Raw genomic sequence first — 15,796 nt, forward strand, 5'->3', positions numbered from 1 at the left:
GAACAATGCTGTAAAGACAACATACAATGGTGCTATCATATTATTACACTATAATTATAATAATGTAATTATCAAAATTATAGGAATTTTAATCATGGCATTTTAATAAGAATACGTATGGAACTTACTTGGATTTTTTAATACAATCTATAGCCTTCAATTTATCCCGATCAGATGGAATAAGGTGCTTGTAGATTGCACACTTTGTATCCATAACATATTCTTTGCTCATAGAAGGCTCCGATGTCTTGCAATCATCAATATTGATAATTGTCAACTCCTTCCCATGGACATTTGTTTTCGGCCTTTTCTTTTGCACCTCATACTCAAAGTCCGAAAATTCATTTGGGATGCGTTCCTTTTTTTTAATACCCTTTATCATTGAGTTAGGGGTATATTTAGTCTTCAAACTTCGAGTTTGCTCCTGGTCAGCTATTTTCTTCGCTGCTTCTACGCTTTTCTCATTCGTTTCATCTTCATTGAACACTAATTGAGCTATGATATTATCATAGATTGTATCCTCTTTTGCAGCCTCTTCTTTTTCTAATAATTCACTATCAGGAATGACAAATTGGTCATCACGTGACTGCCATTTGTCATAACTTCAACAATCTCCAATGTATTTGGCACTGCATCTTTCAGCATTTGAATTTCAACATTAAGCTGAACGTTTGTGGCAATTACCCGATCCAATTCAACTTGTAGCTCTTGATTTTTTCTTTGTTCATTATCCTTCTCAACCCGAAGCAATTCAAGAGCATTCGTTTTGGACTTCAACTCTTCCTCCAATTCTTGTATTTTTTGGGATGCATCAATTGATTGATCTCCTCCCGAATGTTTTTCAACATCATCTTCACTGCCATTATCGGATTCAGATGATAGATCACTGTGGACTGAACTGATGCTTCGTGTGTCCACATCAGAACCTGCTTCTAATGGCACACAATCATTCCGCAGTGCTTCTCTCTCTTTTTCATCACTGGACAATTCACCTTCAATCACCTATTGACAGAGGCATGTCAAATAGGTGTGCTATACATTATAATTTGGTAAAGTATTTAAGTACAGTTAACCAAAATAGTATAAATACATTATATTTTGTAGATTATTTAAGTACTGTGAAAAGAAAAAAATATAAATACATTATCAAATTGTAAAGTATTTAAAAATGTCAACCAAAAATCCAACAAATACACTATAGACTCGGCAATGTAATTATAATATGATCAAGTATTTATTATTGTGAACCAAAATAATATAAATACATTATTATTTGATAGATTAATTAAGTTCTGTTCAATAAAACAGTATAAATACATTATCAAATTGTAAAGTATTTAAAACTGTCAACCAAAAATCATAGAAATACACTATAATTTGGTCGATGTAATTATAAACTGTCAAATACATTATAATTATGTAAAGTATCTAGTTATTGTGTGAACCGAAACAATATAAATACATTATAATTTGATAGATTAATTAAGTTTTGTAAACTAAAACATTATAAATACATTATAAAATTGTAAAGTATTTAAAGCTGTTAAACAAAAATCATACAAATACACTATACACACACGCAATGTAATTATAAACTTTCAACTTTAGATAAATTAACGTAATTTACTAACCTTCCCCCCACCAAAGTGCGTATATATTGTTTTTTGAAGTCCTTTCGGCATCCACTTATGTCCCATTTTACAAACCTTGGGAAGACGCCAGACTTTGCGGGGGTGAAAACAGTTGTGTGTTCACAAAACCAATACTGCATGGAAATACACATAAACTGTCACTGTAAATACACATCAAGCAGTACTCGCACAAAGTAGTTATTACTTACCGAGATCAAAGTTGCACAACCTGTAACTTTGTTTGTTTCCTTTTGGTACTTCTTAATTGATTGCATAATGTTCTCTGAGATTGCCTGCGACCAATTCCATTTCTTCATGTCCTCAACCACCTCAACAAATTTTACTAAAGCCCATGGTAACGCATCTGCTCTTGTTGAAAAGAACAGAGTAAGACATGTGTATAACACAAACAAACGTGCGACATCTTTTGCGTCCTCCTCAGTATCCCCCATCAAAGCATTGTCAAATGCTTGCTTTATGTTGGGTGATCGCATCATATCAATTCCATTAAACCTTCGATTCACAAACTCACAATCATCGGGCTTCTTACTTCGGCCTATCTTCAATGGAATATCTCCTGACACTACTCCAAATATCAAAGAAACATCATTCTCTGTAATGGTAACTCTCTTACCTCCAAGAATAAACGATCCACGCTTATCGTTGGAGGTGCCAATAATGTCTTGTACGATCAAATCGTGTTTCTTGTTATTTAATTCCTTATGCTCCTCCTTCTTGAATACTTTGTACAAGTTCCAAAAAGGTGTCATTTGCAAAAACTTTTTATGACTACTCTTCAATCGCACACTTCTTAATAGTGTCGCTATTCCTTGCAGATTAGATCGGTATTGTAATTTGGCCATACTGAAATACAAACTGGTAGTGTATTATACAGTAAAATAAATCATTAAAGCGAAAAACTAAAGCAATTACATTATGCATATAGTAATATACCAATACATTATTCAAAATGGTAATGTACTATACAGTAGGGGGGAGGTTTTCACAAATTGAACCCACCCACCAATTGAAGTAAACCATTCAACCCAATTGCATCATTAATTACCTTAATTTATAGTAGTGTATTATACATTTTAATCCCACCAATTGAAGCACTCACAAATCGACAGTGTATTTATATACCCAAAACAAATGGTAATGTAATCAAAGTTTTTAGCTAATTAAACCCAGCAAAACAAAGCCATTCAAACACACAAATATGCAGTGTAGTTATATACCCAACCAAAATCAAATAGGCAGCGTATTTATACACCCAAACACAATTGTAGTGTAATAAACCATTTTTAGCTCCCTACATAATGAAACCCATCCAACAAACCCATTAAACATCTCAAATAGGCAGCGTATTTATACACCCAAACACAATGGTAGTGTAATAAACCATTTTTAGCTCCCTACATAATGAAACCCAGCCAACAAACCCATTAAACATCTCAAATAGGCAGCGTATTTATACCCCCAAACACAATGGTAGTGTAATAAACCATTTTTAGTTCCCTACACACTGAAACCGAGCAAACATACCCATTCAACATCTCAAATTGGCAGCGTATTTAGATACCCACACACAATAGTAGTGTAATAAACTCAAATGCATCACACCCGAACAAACAAATTATAACAACCTAATCCCACACTATTATAACCAATCAAAATGGTAGTGTAATCAATGATTTATTCTGCCCACAAAATGATTTTGTGGTTATTTTTCCCAAACAAAATGGTAGTGTAATCAAAGATTTGCTCTTCATACAAAATGTATCCCATAAAAAGCCCAAACTAAACCATTCAATAATGGGCAGCGTAGGTTCAAACCGAAAACAACAAAAAAATGGCAAATACATTGTTTAGAAACAAATGGAACTCTCAAAGTTCATACCTTTACCCTTGTATGTGTATTGTTGGTCGGTATTAAGCCAACACAAGCAAGATCAACCCAGAAATTTGTCCTTTTTATATGCGAACTCGAAAATACTGTCTATTCCGACAACGGTTGTCTAGTCGATCATCGCCGAAGTCAAAAAATGGTCATCGGAGACATTAACACAGTCGGAGTGGTTGAGAGCAAATTGGGAGGATAATGGAAGCTTTTCGCATACGGTTTCACAGAGCTTTGAGTGCTTCCATCTTGGAAATCGGAAAATAATATACAAATGTTATTTTACTTTTTTGTATTTTGAATTTCAAACTTGCCCAGTCAGCCTCCTAGTCAGCATGCCATGTCATTATGTATCCCAATGTATACTAACTCCATGTATGTTTATCACTACCATTTTTTTATTGATATTGTTTGACAAACGTTAGTATAATGTTACTGTTTCACTGTTTCAAAACAGTAACATTATAACATTAAAAGGCTCATTTGAGACCCTAAAGAGTGAGCATTTGGTCATTAGGGTCCCTACCTAATGCAGTTAAAAGTTGGCCCCCATATACACCTTTCAAAAATCATCCATCTACTGCATCAAGCTTCTTGATGGACTCTCAACAGGTTGAAGTGTAGTAGAAACACCACAAGAGCTCCCAAGGTTAGACCTCAACACTTCACCACAAAAATCATGCAACCTTCTAAATTATTCTTTATGACTACCTTGAACAACATCCATAGCCTTCTTTCTTGCTCTGGCAGCAAGACCTAGACTAATAGAAGCTACATATTTGTCCTAGACTTTCATAATTATCTCTCTCAATTTCATTTTAGGATTCCTTCTCAATTTGGGAACCAACTTAGCAACAAGCCACTTTGAATTAAGCATTCTAACCTTTTGGCTTCTTGTACAATTGTGAATAAGGTAGGCAGATTTCAGCTGCCAAGTATTCTCGTGTGTGATCTTCAATGCATACAAATGAAACTTACATGTTGAAAAACACATAACCCTAGCCTTAGTATGATCCAACTTATCCCACTTCAAATTTCTTCCACAATATACTACATATGTGCCCACAGCTTCCACAAATTGTTCCCTACAAGTAAACACCATGCCAATTTCTCATTTGAAAGTTGACATGTCTTTAAGAGGCTTAAAAGTGGGAAAAGATTCATCTTTTTGCATTACATCAACATCATTCTCATCCTCACTAGGTAAGCTTTTCAAATCCTTTTCATCCCATTCCATATCACTCAGTCCTCTAACTGAGTCAATGATGGGATCGAATACCTCCTCATCTCCATCTTCATCACTTGAAATGCCATGAAATATTGTCTCTGCCTCAGCCTCAATACCTACATCAATGAACCTATCTCCTTCTATCTCATCATCAACCTCTTCAGTTGGAACCTCTCCAATGTCAAAATCAACATCACTGGAGTGAGAAGGCTCATTAAAGAGTTCTTCTCCAACACCACAACTAAGATCGTGTTGCTATTCAGGGAAATGTCTGACATTACCCTCATCAGCAAGAGGAGCTTCTTCAAGCTCCTCAATGTCTGTGATTCTCACCATCTCGTATTCAACAAATTTGGAGTTCTACCAAAGAAACTAAAAGGAATAGAAATAACGATAATGGGTATTACCAAAGATGAACTTTGATGAAGCTATCGTATACTCCGATGAAGCTGCCATCGATGATTGACGAAGAACCAATAGCGGACTATAACAAAGAGACGAATATGGAGTGTTAAGGATTTTGACTTTTCTAGGGCTTTATTTTGGGTAAAAAATTTATTTATTTTTTAAAAGAAAATGACATGTAAAATTTAATAATTATAATAATGAGATGTAATTGCTAGCCTGGATCTCCGATTGCCAGCTAATCAAGTTCCGGTGATGCATGGCCGGAAAATTGATTTCAGGACAAAAAAGACTTACTTTTTGAAACGTTAAGAATATTTGGGACAAATTTTAAACTTCAATGACAGAAACAAGAAACTCGTATAACTTTGAGGGCACAAAATATGGTTTTACCCTTTTTCTTTACTATTTATATGTCGTTTGTTAACAATAAGTATTATAAATGTAACTAGTTTTGCATGATTATAACTATATCAAACATAATTTATTAATCAAATAGTTATAAATTACAACTATTCATGGTGATTTTTTATTTTCTTGAGTTGTTATATGATAGATTCATTATTGACATTATTGAACTTTTTTCTTGATATATACAATCAAACTATCATTCAAAAATTATGTTCCATTTAATTGCGCAAATAACTCTTCACAATGGTTAGAGCAAAAAATGCTCTTTCTAGTTGCTACAATAATTATGTCAATTGGTAAAATCAATGTCATTTTTAATGGATACATGTGATCTTTCTAGTTGCTACAATAATTATGTTAATCGGTAAAATCAATGTCATTTTCAATGGATACATGTATTTTTTTTGTTGAGTCATTTTCTCTGATAAATTCACCAAGCCACTATACCCTTCAAACTCTTTATCATGATGCACATAAAAATATATTTATCCAGTTAATCTTCAAGAGAAATAACTTCCACTATAATAAAATTATTGGGATAAAAAGAGACGGTGAAATAATTATTGTGTTTTTAAGTTGTTTATATTACACAGTGTAGAATAATATACATACATATAAATATATATGTGTGTGTATGTATATAAGTACATATAAATATTTATTGACATTGTGTAACACAGGTAAATATGAATCTATTTTTTTATTGATATTGTTTGACAAACGTTAGTATAATGTTACTGTTTCAAAACAGTAACATTATAACATTAAAAGGCTTATTTGAAACCCTAAAGAATGAATTTTTATCATAAGTAAGGTGGGGCTAGTGACATAGCAACTAGTCTTAATTACCACGTTGAAACGAGTCACTTGATAAAATTTCGCGCGACGAGCAACTCTGAGCTCTCATAGATTTTTCCTCCCAAGGCTACCCGATAATGGACTCTAGGAAGCCAGACCAGCAGCCCACCTGGACCCAAACATAGGGAAAACCATTGCTGATTGTTAAAGGAGTTAAACCCCCTTATATTTTGCACTTTACACCCACATCTATACTATGTGGGACGAATGCGTGACAAGTTTTCCTGCTTCTACATATCTTGGGAGTTAATGAACCAGATGCAGGTCAGGTTTGACCATAAGGCTATTGCCTTGTCAAGGACATGACAGATCAACGGTAATGGAAACAATACAAGCACTTCCTCAACATCAACAGGTAAGTTTGTCTAGCCCTGTCTCACATTGTCACAATTGTTTTTCTTCTATAGCAAGTAATGACTTTCGAGTGTTCCATGATGCTACTTCCACTGCAGATTATACTTTTCTCTGCTATTAAATTTTTCCGTGGAAGAAAGAAAGACACATCTTTGGCAGAAGTGAGTAGTTTTTCCACTGCCAGCAACAACACCATCAAAAGGATGTAATGATTTTGTTTCTGGTTGCTGAACTTATTACATCGATCATGGATGCTGCTTAATAAATCTTACATTAACATGTGCAAGTCAGCATTGATACCAGCAGTTGGATAGCTGCTGCCTGCGAATTATATTATAAGATGGACTGCCATGGTATTATAAGAGTACATATAAATCTACACTAATCAACGAGCGGTGACTCGGTTGACAATTGGTTGGGTTAGGAATATGTGTGTTCAAGATTCGATTTCAAAGAGAAACAAATTTCCCAATGGTATTTCAAAAAAAAATATCTAGACTAAGCTAGCATTGTGTAAATCAAGACTTATAAGCTGCTAGAATGTCCTCAATCAGTAGCCCAACTGAGTTGAATGATGATCCACCATCCATCACAGCAATCCTAGCCATCTCACTCATTCTCTTTACTTTTCTCCTCGCTTCATTATCATCACTCATCAAGTCTTTGACCGCTCTCTCCACCTCATCTGCCATAACAAGGTCAACATTTCCTCGATAATCCATTCTTAAATCCACTGCTAACCCCAATTCCCTAACCATCCTAAATGCATTCAGTTGTTGTTCTGCATACAGAGGCCACGTGGCAATAGGTACACCATGCCACAAGCTTTCCAAGATCGAGTTCCACCCGCAATGTGATACAAAACCTCCTATTGCCTTGTGGCCCAGGATCTCCATCTGAGGAGCCCACCCGCATATCATTCCCTTTCCTTGGATTCGGCCCAAAAATCCATCCGGCAACATGTCTTCGGGCTTAGTGTTATGAGCCGAACTTGGGTCTTCATTGTTGGGCCGCGGCAAGCCTACGGACCACAGAAACCTAAGCCCACTTAGCTCAAGCCCAAGCGCCATTTCCTTCAATTGGGGTGCACCGAAGCTACCAGCGGTGCCAAAGCAGAGAAACACAACCGACGAATCCGGCTGATCATCAAGCCATTTCATCGTCTTCTCACACTGAACCAGGTCCAAATTAGGGTTCGGGAACCCCTCTGGTTGAAGCACCGGTCCAACAAGGTAGACCGGAGGATTAGGGTTTCTACTGTCACCAAAAGAGGAAAGCATAGATTCCTCGAGATCGGCGAATGTATTTACTATTATACTCTTAGCTTCCCTGACCTTCTGAGCAAGCTTAATGTAAGCAGCATAACCACCGTCTTTATTAAAAAGAGCTTCAGGAAGAACTCGAGGAGGTACTTGGTTGACGAATCCGGGGATCAGCAACTCAGGATCCGCCTCGTGAAACTCGGAGCTCATCTTGCTGTGGCGACTCGGTAGATATAGCATTAGACCCAATAATCCTGCGTTGGAGGCTAAGAACATATAAGAGGGAAGATCCAGTTCCTTGGAAACATCTATCATTGATACACACATGATATCCACCACCAACCCGACGATTCGGGCAGAGTCAGAGTCGGATCGGGATGATACAATATCGGAGACGATGTTTCTGACGTGTGGGATGTGAATCTCGACATAAGCAGTGAAATAGGCTGGAAAGGATTTTTCTAAAAGATCTGGTGGAGGTGGGTCTACGTGAGGAAGATCAACGAGTTGGATGCGGGATTCAGTGAGTGATTGGGTGATTTCATCAACAAAGAAACCAGGGAGCTTCATTAAGAGGATGGTGACGGATATTCGATCATCACGATTTAAGAGAAGCTTTGCAAATTCAATGGTGGGCACCAGGTGTGTTGGTGCTGGAAAAGGCACGAAGATGAGCTCAGCCTTCTTCATCTTTCCAGAACTGAGGAGATATGAGCGGAGACCGGGTTCTGTCTGTCTGATACTCATACACCAGTGACACAGCAGACTTTGTACTTAGTCTTCACTCATCACAGCCCTATGGATTCCATTTCTAGGCCCTGATCCAATGGTGGGGCATGATATGTTGGTGGGTCTCTGAAGTGGCCCACAAGGCAATCGGAGGGACAGTCAGTTTGTGTGTGCGGAACAATTTGAAATGGTGAGGGAATTGGGATTACCTGTTGATTTGAGACTCAATTGTATTACGTAATATAGAGAGTGATGGCGATTGTCCAGATGTAGAAGGTGATTTTGTTTCCTTTGTTGACTGAAATTTGTGAACTTTCTTGTCAATTTCATTTTATTAGTAAATGGGGATGAACAAATTAAGGAATTTGTAGTTGAACTTCATTCCTAATGGCAGAAAATACCCAACAATGTTTGTATATGTGTGATATTAAGACAAGTGATGTTCTTGAAATTGACAAGTTTGCTGATGTGGTGATCATACTTTTAAGTCGAGCTTCCCAATAACTTCTTCTTGATTGCACCTAATTCAGGTCCAACATCTCTCATCTCCATTCGCTCCACCGGAGACTCAACTGAGCAGAGAATGCCAATTTTCATGACAGCAACCAGGCACTCCTTTATTCTGGTTCCTCTTTCTCGGTCTCTGCGGCTTCTGTAATTAGAATTTTCGTCAACAGCTCCTTCAACAAGCAAAGAAGGTTCAGCAATTTCGATCACTCTTTCAGGCAATGCCATCTTGGAATGTTCATGAAGATTCAGACCATTGTTGAACATTGCATCAGTTGGTCGCTTTCCTGTAAACATCTCCAACAAAAGTATTCCATAGCTGTACACATCTCCTGCCATTGACGCCTCGCTACCCATACCATACTCTGTGAAAGATGAAGAAAAGCAAAGCTGTTCATGCTAGTAGCAGTAAACTTTTAGCAAGTTGAAAAGAAAATTTGACAAGCAAGTGAACAATACTTCTTACGTTGTTGAATTTGAAAAGGTGAAATCAATACCTGGAGCAACATAGCCAACAGTTCCCTTGATCCCAATTGAGATTGTTTGTTTTGCAGAAGAATTGGCATCTTCAGGGCCGTTGCGGAGAAATCTTGCGAGCCCAAAATCCGCTACATGTGCTGTCATGTCATGGTCAAGTAAGACATTGCTTGGCTTTAAATCACCATGAACGATTGATGTTTCACAGTCATAGTGAAGATATTCAATGGCAAAAGCCACATCAATGGCTATGTTTAGTCTTTGAACGAGGCTCAGTGTCCTCATATCGGTCTTCTCTTCATTTTGGTGCAGCCATACTTCTAAACTTCCATTCTGCATATATTCACAAACAATAGCCTTGAAATCGGCGCCTTTGAAATCAATACTTGAGCAAATGGTCATGATCTTTATAAGGTTCCGATGACGAATGCTTCTCAAAGCTTCACATTCAGCCATGAAAACCTTGGAAGCTCCTTTATGCTTAAGGTTAATCACCTTCACTGCCACTACCGTTCCATCACCATCCAGAATTCCTTTATAGACAGAGCCATAACTTCCTTCCCCAACCAGATTAGATGGTGAAAAATCATCTGTAGCATGCTTTAGTTCTGCATATGAAATCGTTGGAAAATGTTCTTCGATTTGTAGAAGCGTTGCAGGAGCTTTCTTTCCTACTTTTCTCTTCCAAGCAAAAACATCAAGAAAACATGCTGCAAGTATTGAACATGAAGCAATCACTGGAATCACAATCTTGAGAACTAGAGATCTTTGATGCTTGTTTCTGCCTTGGGCTTCACACTCGGGCAGACTGAGACTCCTAATGCCTCCACAGAGCCTACTGTTTCCGGCAACTGAAACTGCACTTACATTGCTAAAGACCCCTCCAAGAGGCACTTCTCCTTCAAGATGATTAGAGGACAAGTTGAGGTTACCTAGAAGAGTGAGATTCTGAAGGAATTGTGGAATTTCGCCAGAAAAATTGTTATTTGAAAGATCGAGGAAATGAAGACTTCTTAAGGCACTCAATGAGGATGAAATGCTTCCTTCAAATAAGTTGTCCTGAAAGCTAATCACCTCTAACATGATACAATTGTCAATAGTACGTGGAATTTCACCGGACAATTTGTTGTGAGAAATATCGATTTGCGTTAGACCAGTCAGGTTACCAATCTCTGGAGGTAATGGCCCTGTCAAAGAATTTCGTGACAAGTCGAGAACAGCAGACAGAGATGAAATGCTTACTACTTCTTTGGGTATAACACCGGAGAGGTTGTTAGCCGACAATGAAAGAGCTTGAAGGTTTCGAATATTTCCCAAAGTAGAAGGAATGTTTCCTTCTAATAGATTTTCATGCAAGCCCAGACGAAGCAATCTAGTGTTGTTTCCAAACGAAGAAGGAATTTTTCCCGAAAGCCTATTACTGTACAGGCGAAGTTCTTCCAGCTTTTCAAGTTTTCCAATGCCAGCCGGAATTACACCAGTGATATTGTTCTTGTACAATGCCAATAGTGACAGGCCGATCAAGTTCTCAATACTTTCTGGAATTCTGCCTGATATCTGGTTTGTTCCGATAATCAATGATGCTAAGTTAGTACTGAAATTGCCAATGGAGGCTGGTAATTGGCCTTTGAACTTGTTGCCGCCTAAATCCAGCACCCGAAGGTTGCTACAATTTGTCAGCGAAGTCAAGAAACTCAAACCTTCTGTCTCATTATTCTCCAATTGGTTATTTGTAAGGGATAATCTTGCAAGATCCTTCAAGCTTCCAATACTTAAAGGCAGAGTTCCTGTAAAACTGTTGAAACCAAAACTTATGTCAAATAGTCCTTTTGCATTGGCTAAGGAAGCTGGTATTGGACCTGAAAATTGATTCTCATAAACATAGAGACCTAGCAGATTTGGAAGAGTGTATCCGATATCAGATGGGATTGTGCCTTGTAATTGATTGGTTCCCACATCCAGGTAAAGAAGTGAACTAAGATTGAAAATTGAAGGAGGTACAGTTCCTGATAAATTGTTTCCAGAAAATTGAAAAAGTATAAGCTTTGAAAGTCTACCAAGCTCAGCTGGGATTTGTCCCTGAAAGTTGTTTCCTGCCATGGAGAGTCTAGTGAGTGAAGATGCATTGGCTAGCCATTGTGGGATATTCCCAGTCAGATTATTTACAGAGACTGAGAATCTAGTAAGTTTGCTAGATAGCTTTCCAATCTCATCTGGGATTATGCCTTCAAGCCTATTATACATCAAGTTGATGACTTGTAGGCTTGAACAGGAACTCAAATTCCTTGGAATCTCCCCTCCGATTTCATTATTGCTGAGATTGAGATTTACCAGGCGCGACAAACGACCTATTTCGGGAGGAATATTGCCTCTAAAACGGTTGCTTCCAAGATTGATATACCTCAAAAAGGAGAGATTTCCTATGTGGGGTGGTATCGAAGCAACCAATTGTTGATTGTTCAAGTTCAATTCAGTAACTCTTCCCTCATGTCTAGTGCTGCATGTGATTCCCATCCATTGACAGTGATTGATAGATTCATTCCATGAGCTTATAATTCCTGAAGGATCTTGAATTGTGTACTCTCTGAAGGCCTGCAGTGCTAGCTTGTCTGTTTCATTCAATGTGGCCGCTAATGGAGTTTTGAGGCTTGGAAAGTTCAAGATTAATAAGAAAATAAAGACAAGGAGGTGAAAAGATGATGAGTATGAGTTTACTTCAAAGCTTGACATGCTGCTAGCTTTCATTGTTGGGGACCTGACTGATGTAAACCTGCAGCAAAATTAAACAAAAAGTTTCAGTGGTTTTAGCTAACAAGAAGAGACAACTCATGAATGCAAATTAAATTAGATTTCTTCAGTAGATCTGTACCTTTTGGGGTTCAAGGAGAACGTTTTGATGAGAAGAGAAGCAATGTGAACCCTCACCCCTCAGTTTCCTTTCTATGTGATATGCATTAATGGTGCGTGTCAGGCATATTATATATAGATATACTTTACGTTCAGTTTCATGGTTTACTATATTATCATGTACAAGTGGGACTGTGGGAGAGTTGTTTCTTTTATTATTTTCTGTGTACAAGTGGCTGTATGAGTGTCGGGTGGTCAAAATCAGTAGACGCGTGCGTAGGTGGCTTGGCTAAGCATCAATATTTTAGGATCACTAGGAAGAAGGGAAAAAAAAGCCCCCGTTATTGAACAGGAAAACGGCATTATTTAAATATCTAATATAAAAAACTGATTATTATAAATTACTTTTTAAATATTTTAAATTACTTTAAGACTCCGCACGGCTATGGGTTTGATACATCATCATTGCCTTTTTCAGTACGAAAAATCGGTTATACATGTGTACATGTGTGAATAATTTGTATCATTTCTAGCAAGACTTTTTTTATAAAAAATCTTGTAGACTAGTGCCTAATTATAACAATTGGACAATTGAATATCGATTCTTTATGGGTTTGGTCTAAGACTGTTTGGTGAAGGAAGGACCGCGAATGGCGTGAAGCAATATGAAGAGATGAATTTTGAGTTTAATGGGAGCTCTGTTGATTTGTTTACGGTTACAAAAAAAAAAAAAAAAACACGATTTATGTTGTAGATAAATTATTAAATTCTTTAAAATTTTTAACATTGACATAGTTCTACACGGTAGCGGAAGAAATTAGAAACTATGAAGTGAGGAAATTAGTGCGTGAAAAGGTTTTTGGGTATTATTATATCATGTGTGTCTTATAATTAACGAAAATGACATGTAGTTAAAGGGAGCCCAACAGGTTTATTCCACTCTTTTATCCCAGAAGAAAGAAATTCGATTCGCTAAAATTCAAACTGAGTAGGGAAGAGATGGATTCTTACTGGGACAACAGAGGCGCAACATCGTGAAAAAAAAAAACAAATATCAACAAAAAAAAAATCGAACAAGAATTGATGGAGAGTAAAACCAGATTGAAGACGTACCTGACTAGTGTTGTGGTGGGTGATGAGAGATCTAGCTCTTGGAGTTTGTCACGACCCTCTTCAGACTCAAACCTAGATCTTTATAACAGAGCGAAACAAATGAAGCTCTGATTCATATAAACCGCTTCATTAAAAGCTTCGACTAAGAGCTTTTTTTTGGCCGCAATATAGCCGGTGGTAGTTGGGCAATACCACCAGCTTATCCAACCCATTTGGTAGATTTTGTACCGCTAGCGGTAGCACTAACTCTTAAACTTGTATAAACGCCTGCCAAACATGCTAAAAGAAGTTCTTATCACTCTTTAGACCATGTATTGTACCTATTAAAGGAGTATACTCTTCACAACTAGGGCATGTAAATGGGAAAACCTATAAAGTCAACTTATTTACATGCAAGGGAGACCGTGTTGTTTCTGTTAATAAGGTAAGTTTTGTTTCAGTTTGATGGATGGATGGATGCAGTCATACTTGCATCAAATCCAATCATATTTTGGGGGCCGCTACCTCTCTATGTGTGACCATACTCATGTATAGGAGTGTCAAAACTCTATCCAGTCTGAATGATCGAATTTATCCGACTCAAAATAAACCAAGTTTGGACATAAGTTATATGTCCGAAATCCGGGTCCAAACATAAAATTTTATCTTGTTTAAAATTGAGTCTGGGTCCAAAGACAAAAATCTTATCTGATTTATTTGTCCGAAACCTAATCTGGATCAGGTTATTGTTCGATTAACTTGTTCAGATTTAAATCAACATGGATTTGGCCAATTAAGTATGTCTAATATCCAATCCGGGTTAGGTTTCTGAATATGTAAATGTTTTTTAAACACGTGTTGTTGTCCAATCCCGAAATATATTTTTTTGCCACCCTTATCCTACTTGCCGAATTTTGGAAACGAAACAACTTTTTCTTCATGTTGAGTCTATTCTCAACATTCTTAGTCATGAATTTTCCGTCAAGCTTCCGCCACGGGTCTTTAGCCTTTGTGTATTTCGTCACATATTACTTCAATTTATTCTTTAAACACAAATGGATTGAGCTGCAAGCCTGCCTATTCAACTTCTGTCAAACACCATCAGAAAATATCATCCGACTCGTCACGTAGAGTAATATCTAAGTCATGATGATATAACCTATCAATAACCTTACACTGCCACATATGAAAGTTTTATTTTTTATCATACTTCTCTACTTCAAACCTAGCATTGAAAATCACATTTCTATGGGAAGACCCAGTGGTAGAAGATGACCTTGCATCTTGTGCAGTCTTCTTTGAACTATCTTCATTCATCTTTGTATGCAACAATATTCATTTCATTGTAAGCAGAAATCAAGACTTAGGTGTGTGAAATAACTAATGGAAATCACAATAGTAGAATCCCCAACCAAGAATCACAACCCCAAACTCTGATACCAATTTGTTGTGAAAAATCACCAAACTCACAGATAATTTGACCAAACAAGATAATCCAAGCTAAATAATGCAGAGAAATCAAGCAAATAAACGTAAAGGAGAAAAGATATTGGTTTGGAGTAGGCCTACATCCAAGGACAATAGAGCCTAATTTCACTATGTTGGAGAAGTATACAAGTGAGGAAACTCACCAAATACAATGATTCAAGTTCTCTCTCACTCTCTAAGTGTTTTCTCTCTCAAAACGATGCCTCTCTCGATTGGGTTTATGAAAAATCGTACAAAATTATTTATACAAGTTCTCCCATAAGACAGATTTGTGTATGCTATCCGGACAACACCTAGGCTTTTCCGGATAGTATGCGGCTTCCTCGAACGTAGGGGTGTGAATTGGTCAGTTATAGTTGGTTTTCGGTAGGTTGTAGATTTCGACTGGGCCTAAAAATTAATAAAAGGGCCTGTCCAATATGACACTATCCAATATCTATTCCTCTCCATGTACTGTACCTATACATGTAATCAACAATATTGCACCCGTACAATAAGCAACAATACATATTATCAAGTATCAACAAACAACAAATGAACAAACAAGAAACAACTAACACAACAACTAACAAGGCAACATGTACTGTACCTATCCATTGTCCAATAC

The 15,796-nt window shown here is 37.2% G+C and overlaps 2 protein-coding genes across 2 annotated transcripts; both read right to left on the reverse strand.

The window, feature by feature from the left end:
- Positions 1-7,080: 7,080 nt before the first annotated feature.
- LOC119991008 (UDP-glycosyltransferase 71K1-like) lies at positions 7,081-8,941 on the reverse strand. The gene has a single exon (XM_038837176.1). The coding sequence runs from the start codon at positions 8,794-8,796 to the stop codon at positions 7,306-7,308; it is 1,491 nt and encodes a 496-aa protein (XP_038693104.1). The 5' UTR covers positions 8,797-8,941; the 3' UTR covers positions 7,081-7,305.
- A 193-nt stretch (positions 8,942-9,134) lies between these two features.
- On the reverse strand, positions 9,135-12,772 carry LOC119991007 (putative receptor-like protein kinase At3g47110). The gene is made up of 3 exons (XM_038837175.1): positions 12,632-12,772; positions 9,783-12,532; positions 9,135-9,650 (listed from the first exon to the last, which is right to left on the reverse strand). The coding sequence occupies exons 2-3, from the start codon at positions 12,505-12,507 to the stop codon at positions 9,262-9,264; spliced, it is 3,114 nt and encodes a 1,037-aa protein (XP_038693103.1). The 5' UTR covers positions 12,508-12,532; positions 12,632-12,772; the 3' UTR covers positions 9,135-9,261.
- Between the last annotated feature and the right edge of the window lie 3,024 nt (positions 12,773-15,796).

This window comes from Tripterygium wilfordii, chromosome 22 (assembly GCF_013401445.1).
Source record: "Tripterygium wilfordii isolate XIE 37 chromosome 22, ASM1340144v1, whole genome shotgun sequence".
In the NCBI taxonomy this organism is placed as follows: Eukaryota; Viridiplantae; Streptophyta; class Magnoliopsida; order Celastrales; family Celastraceae; genus Tripterygium; species Tripterygium wilfordii.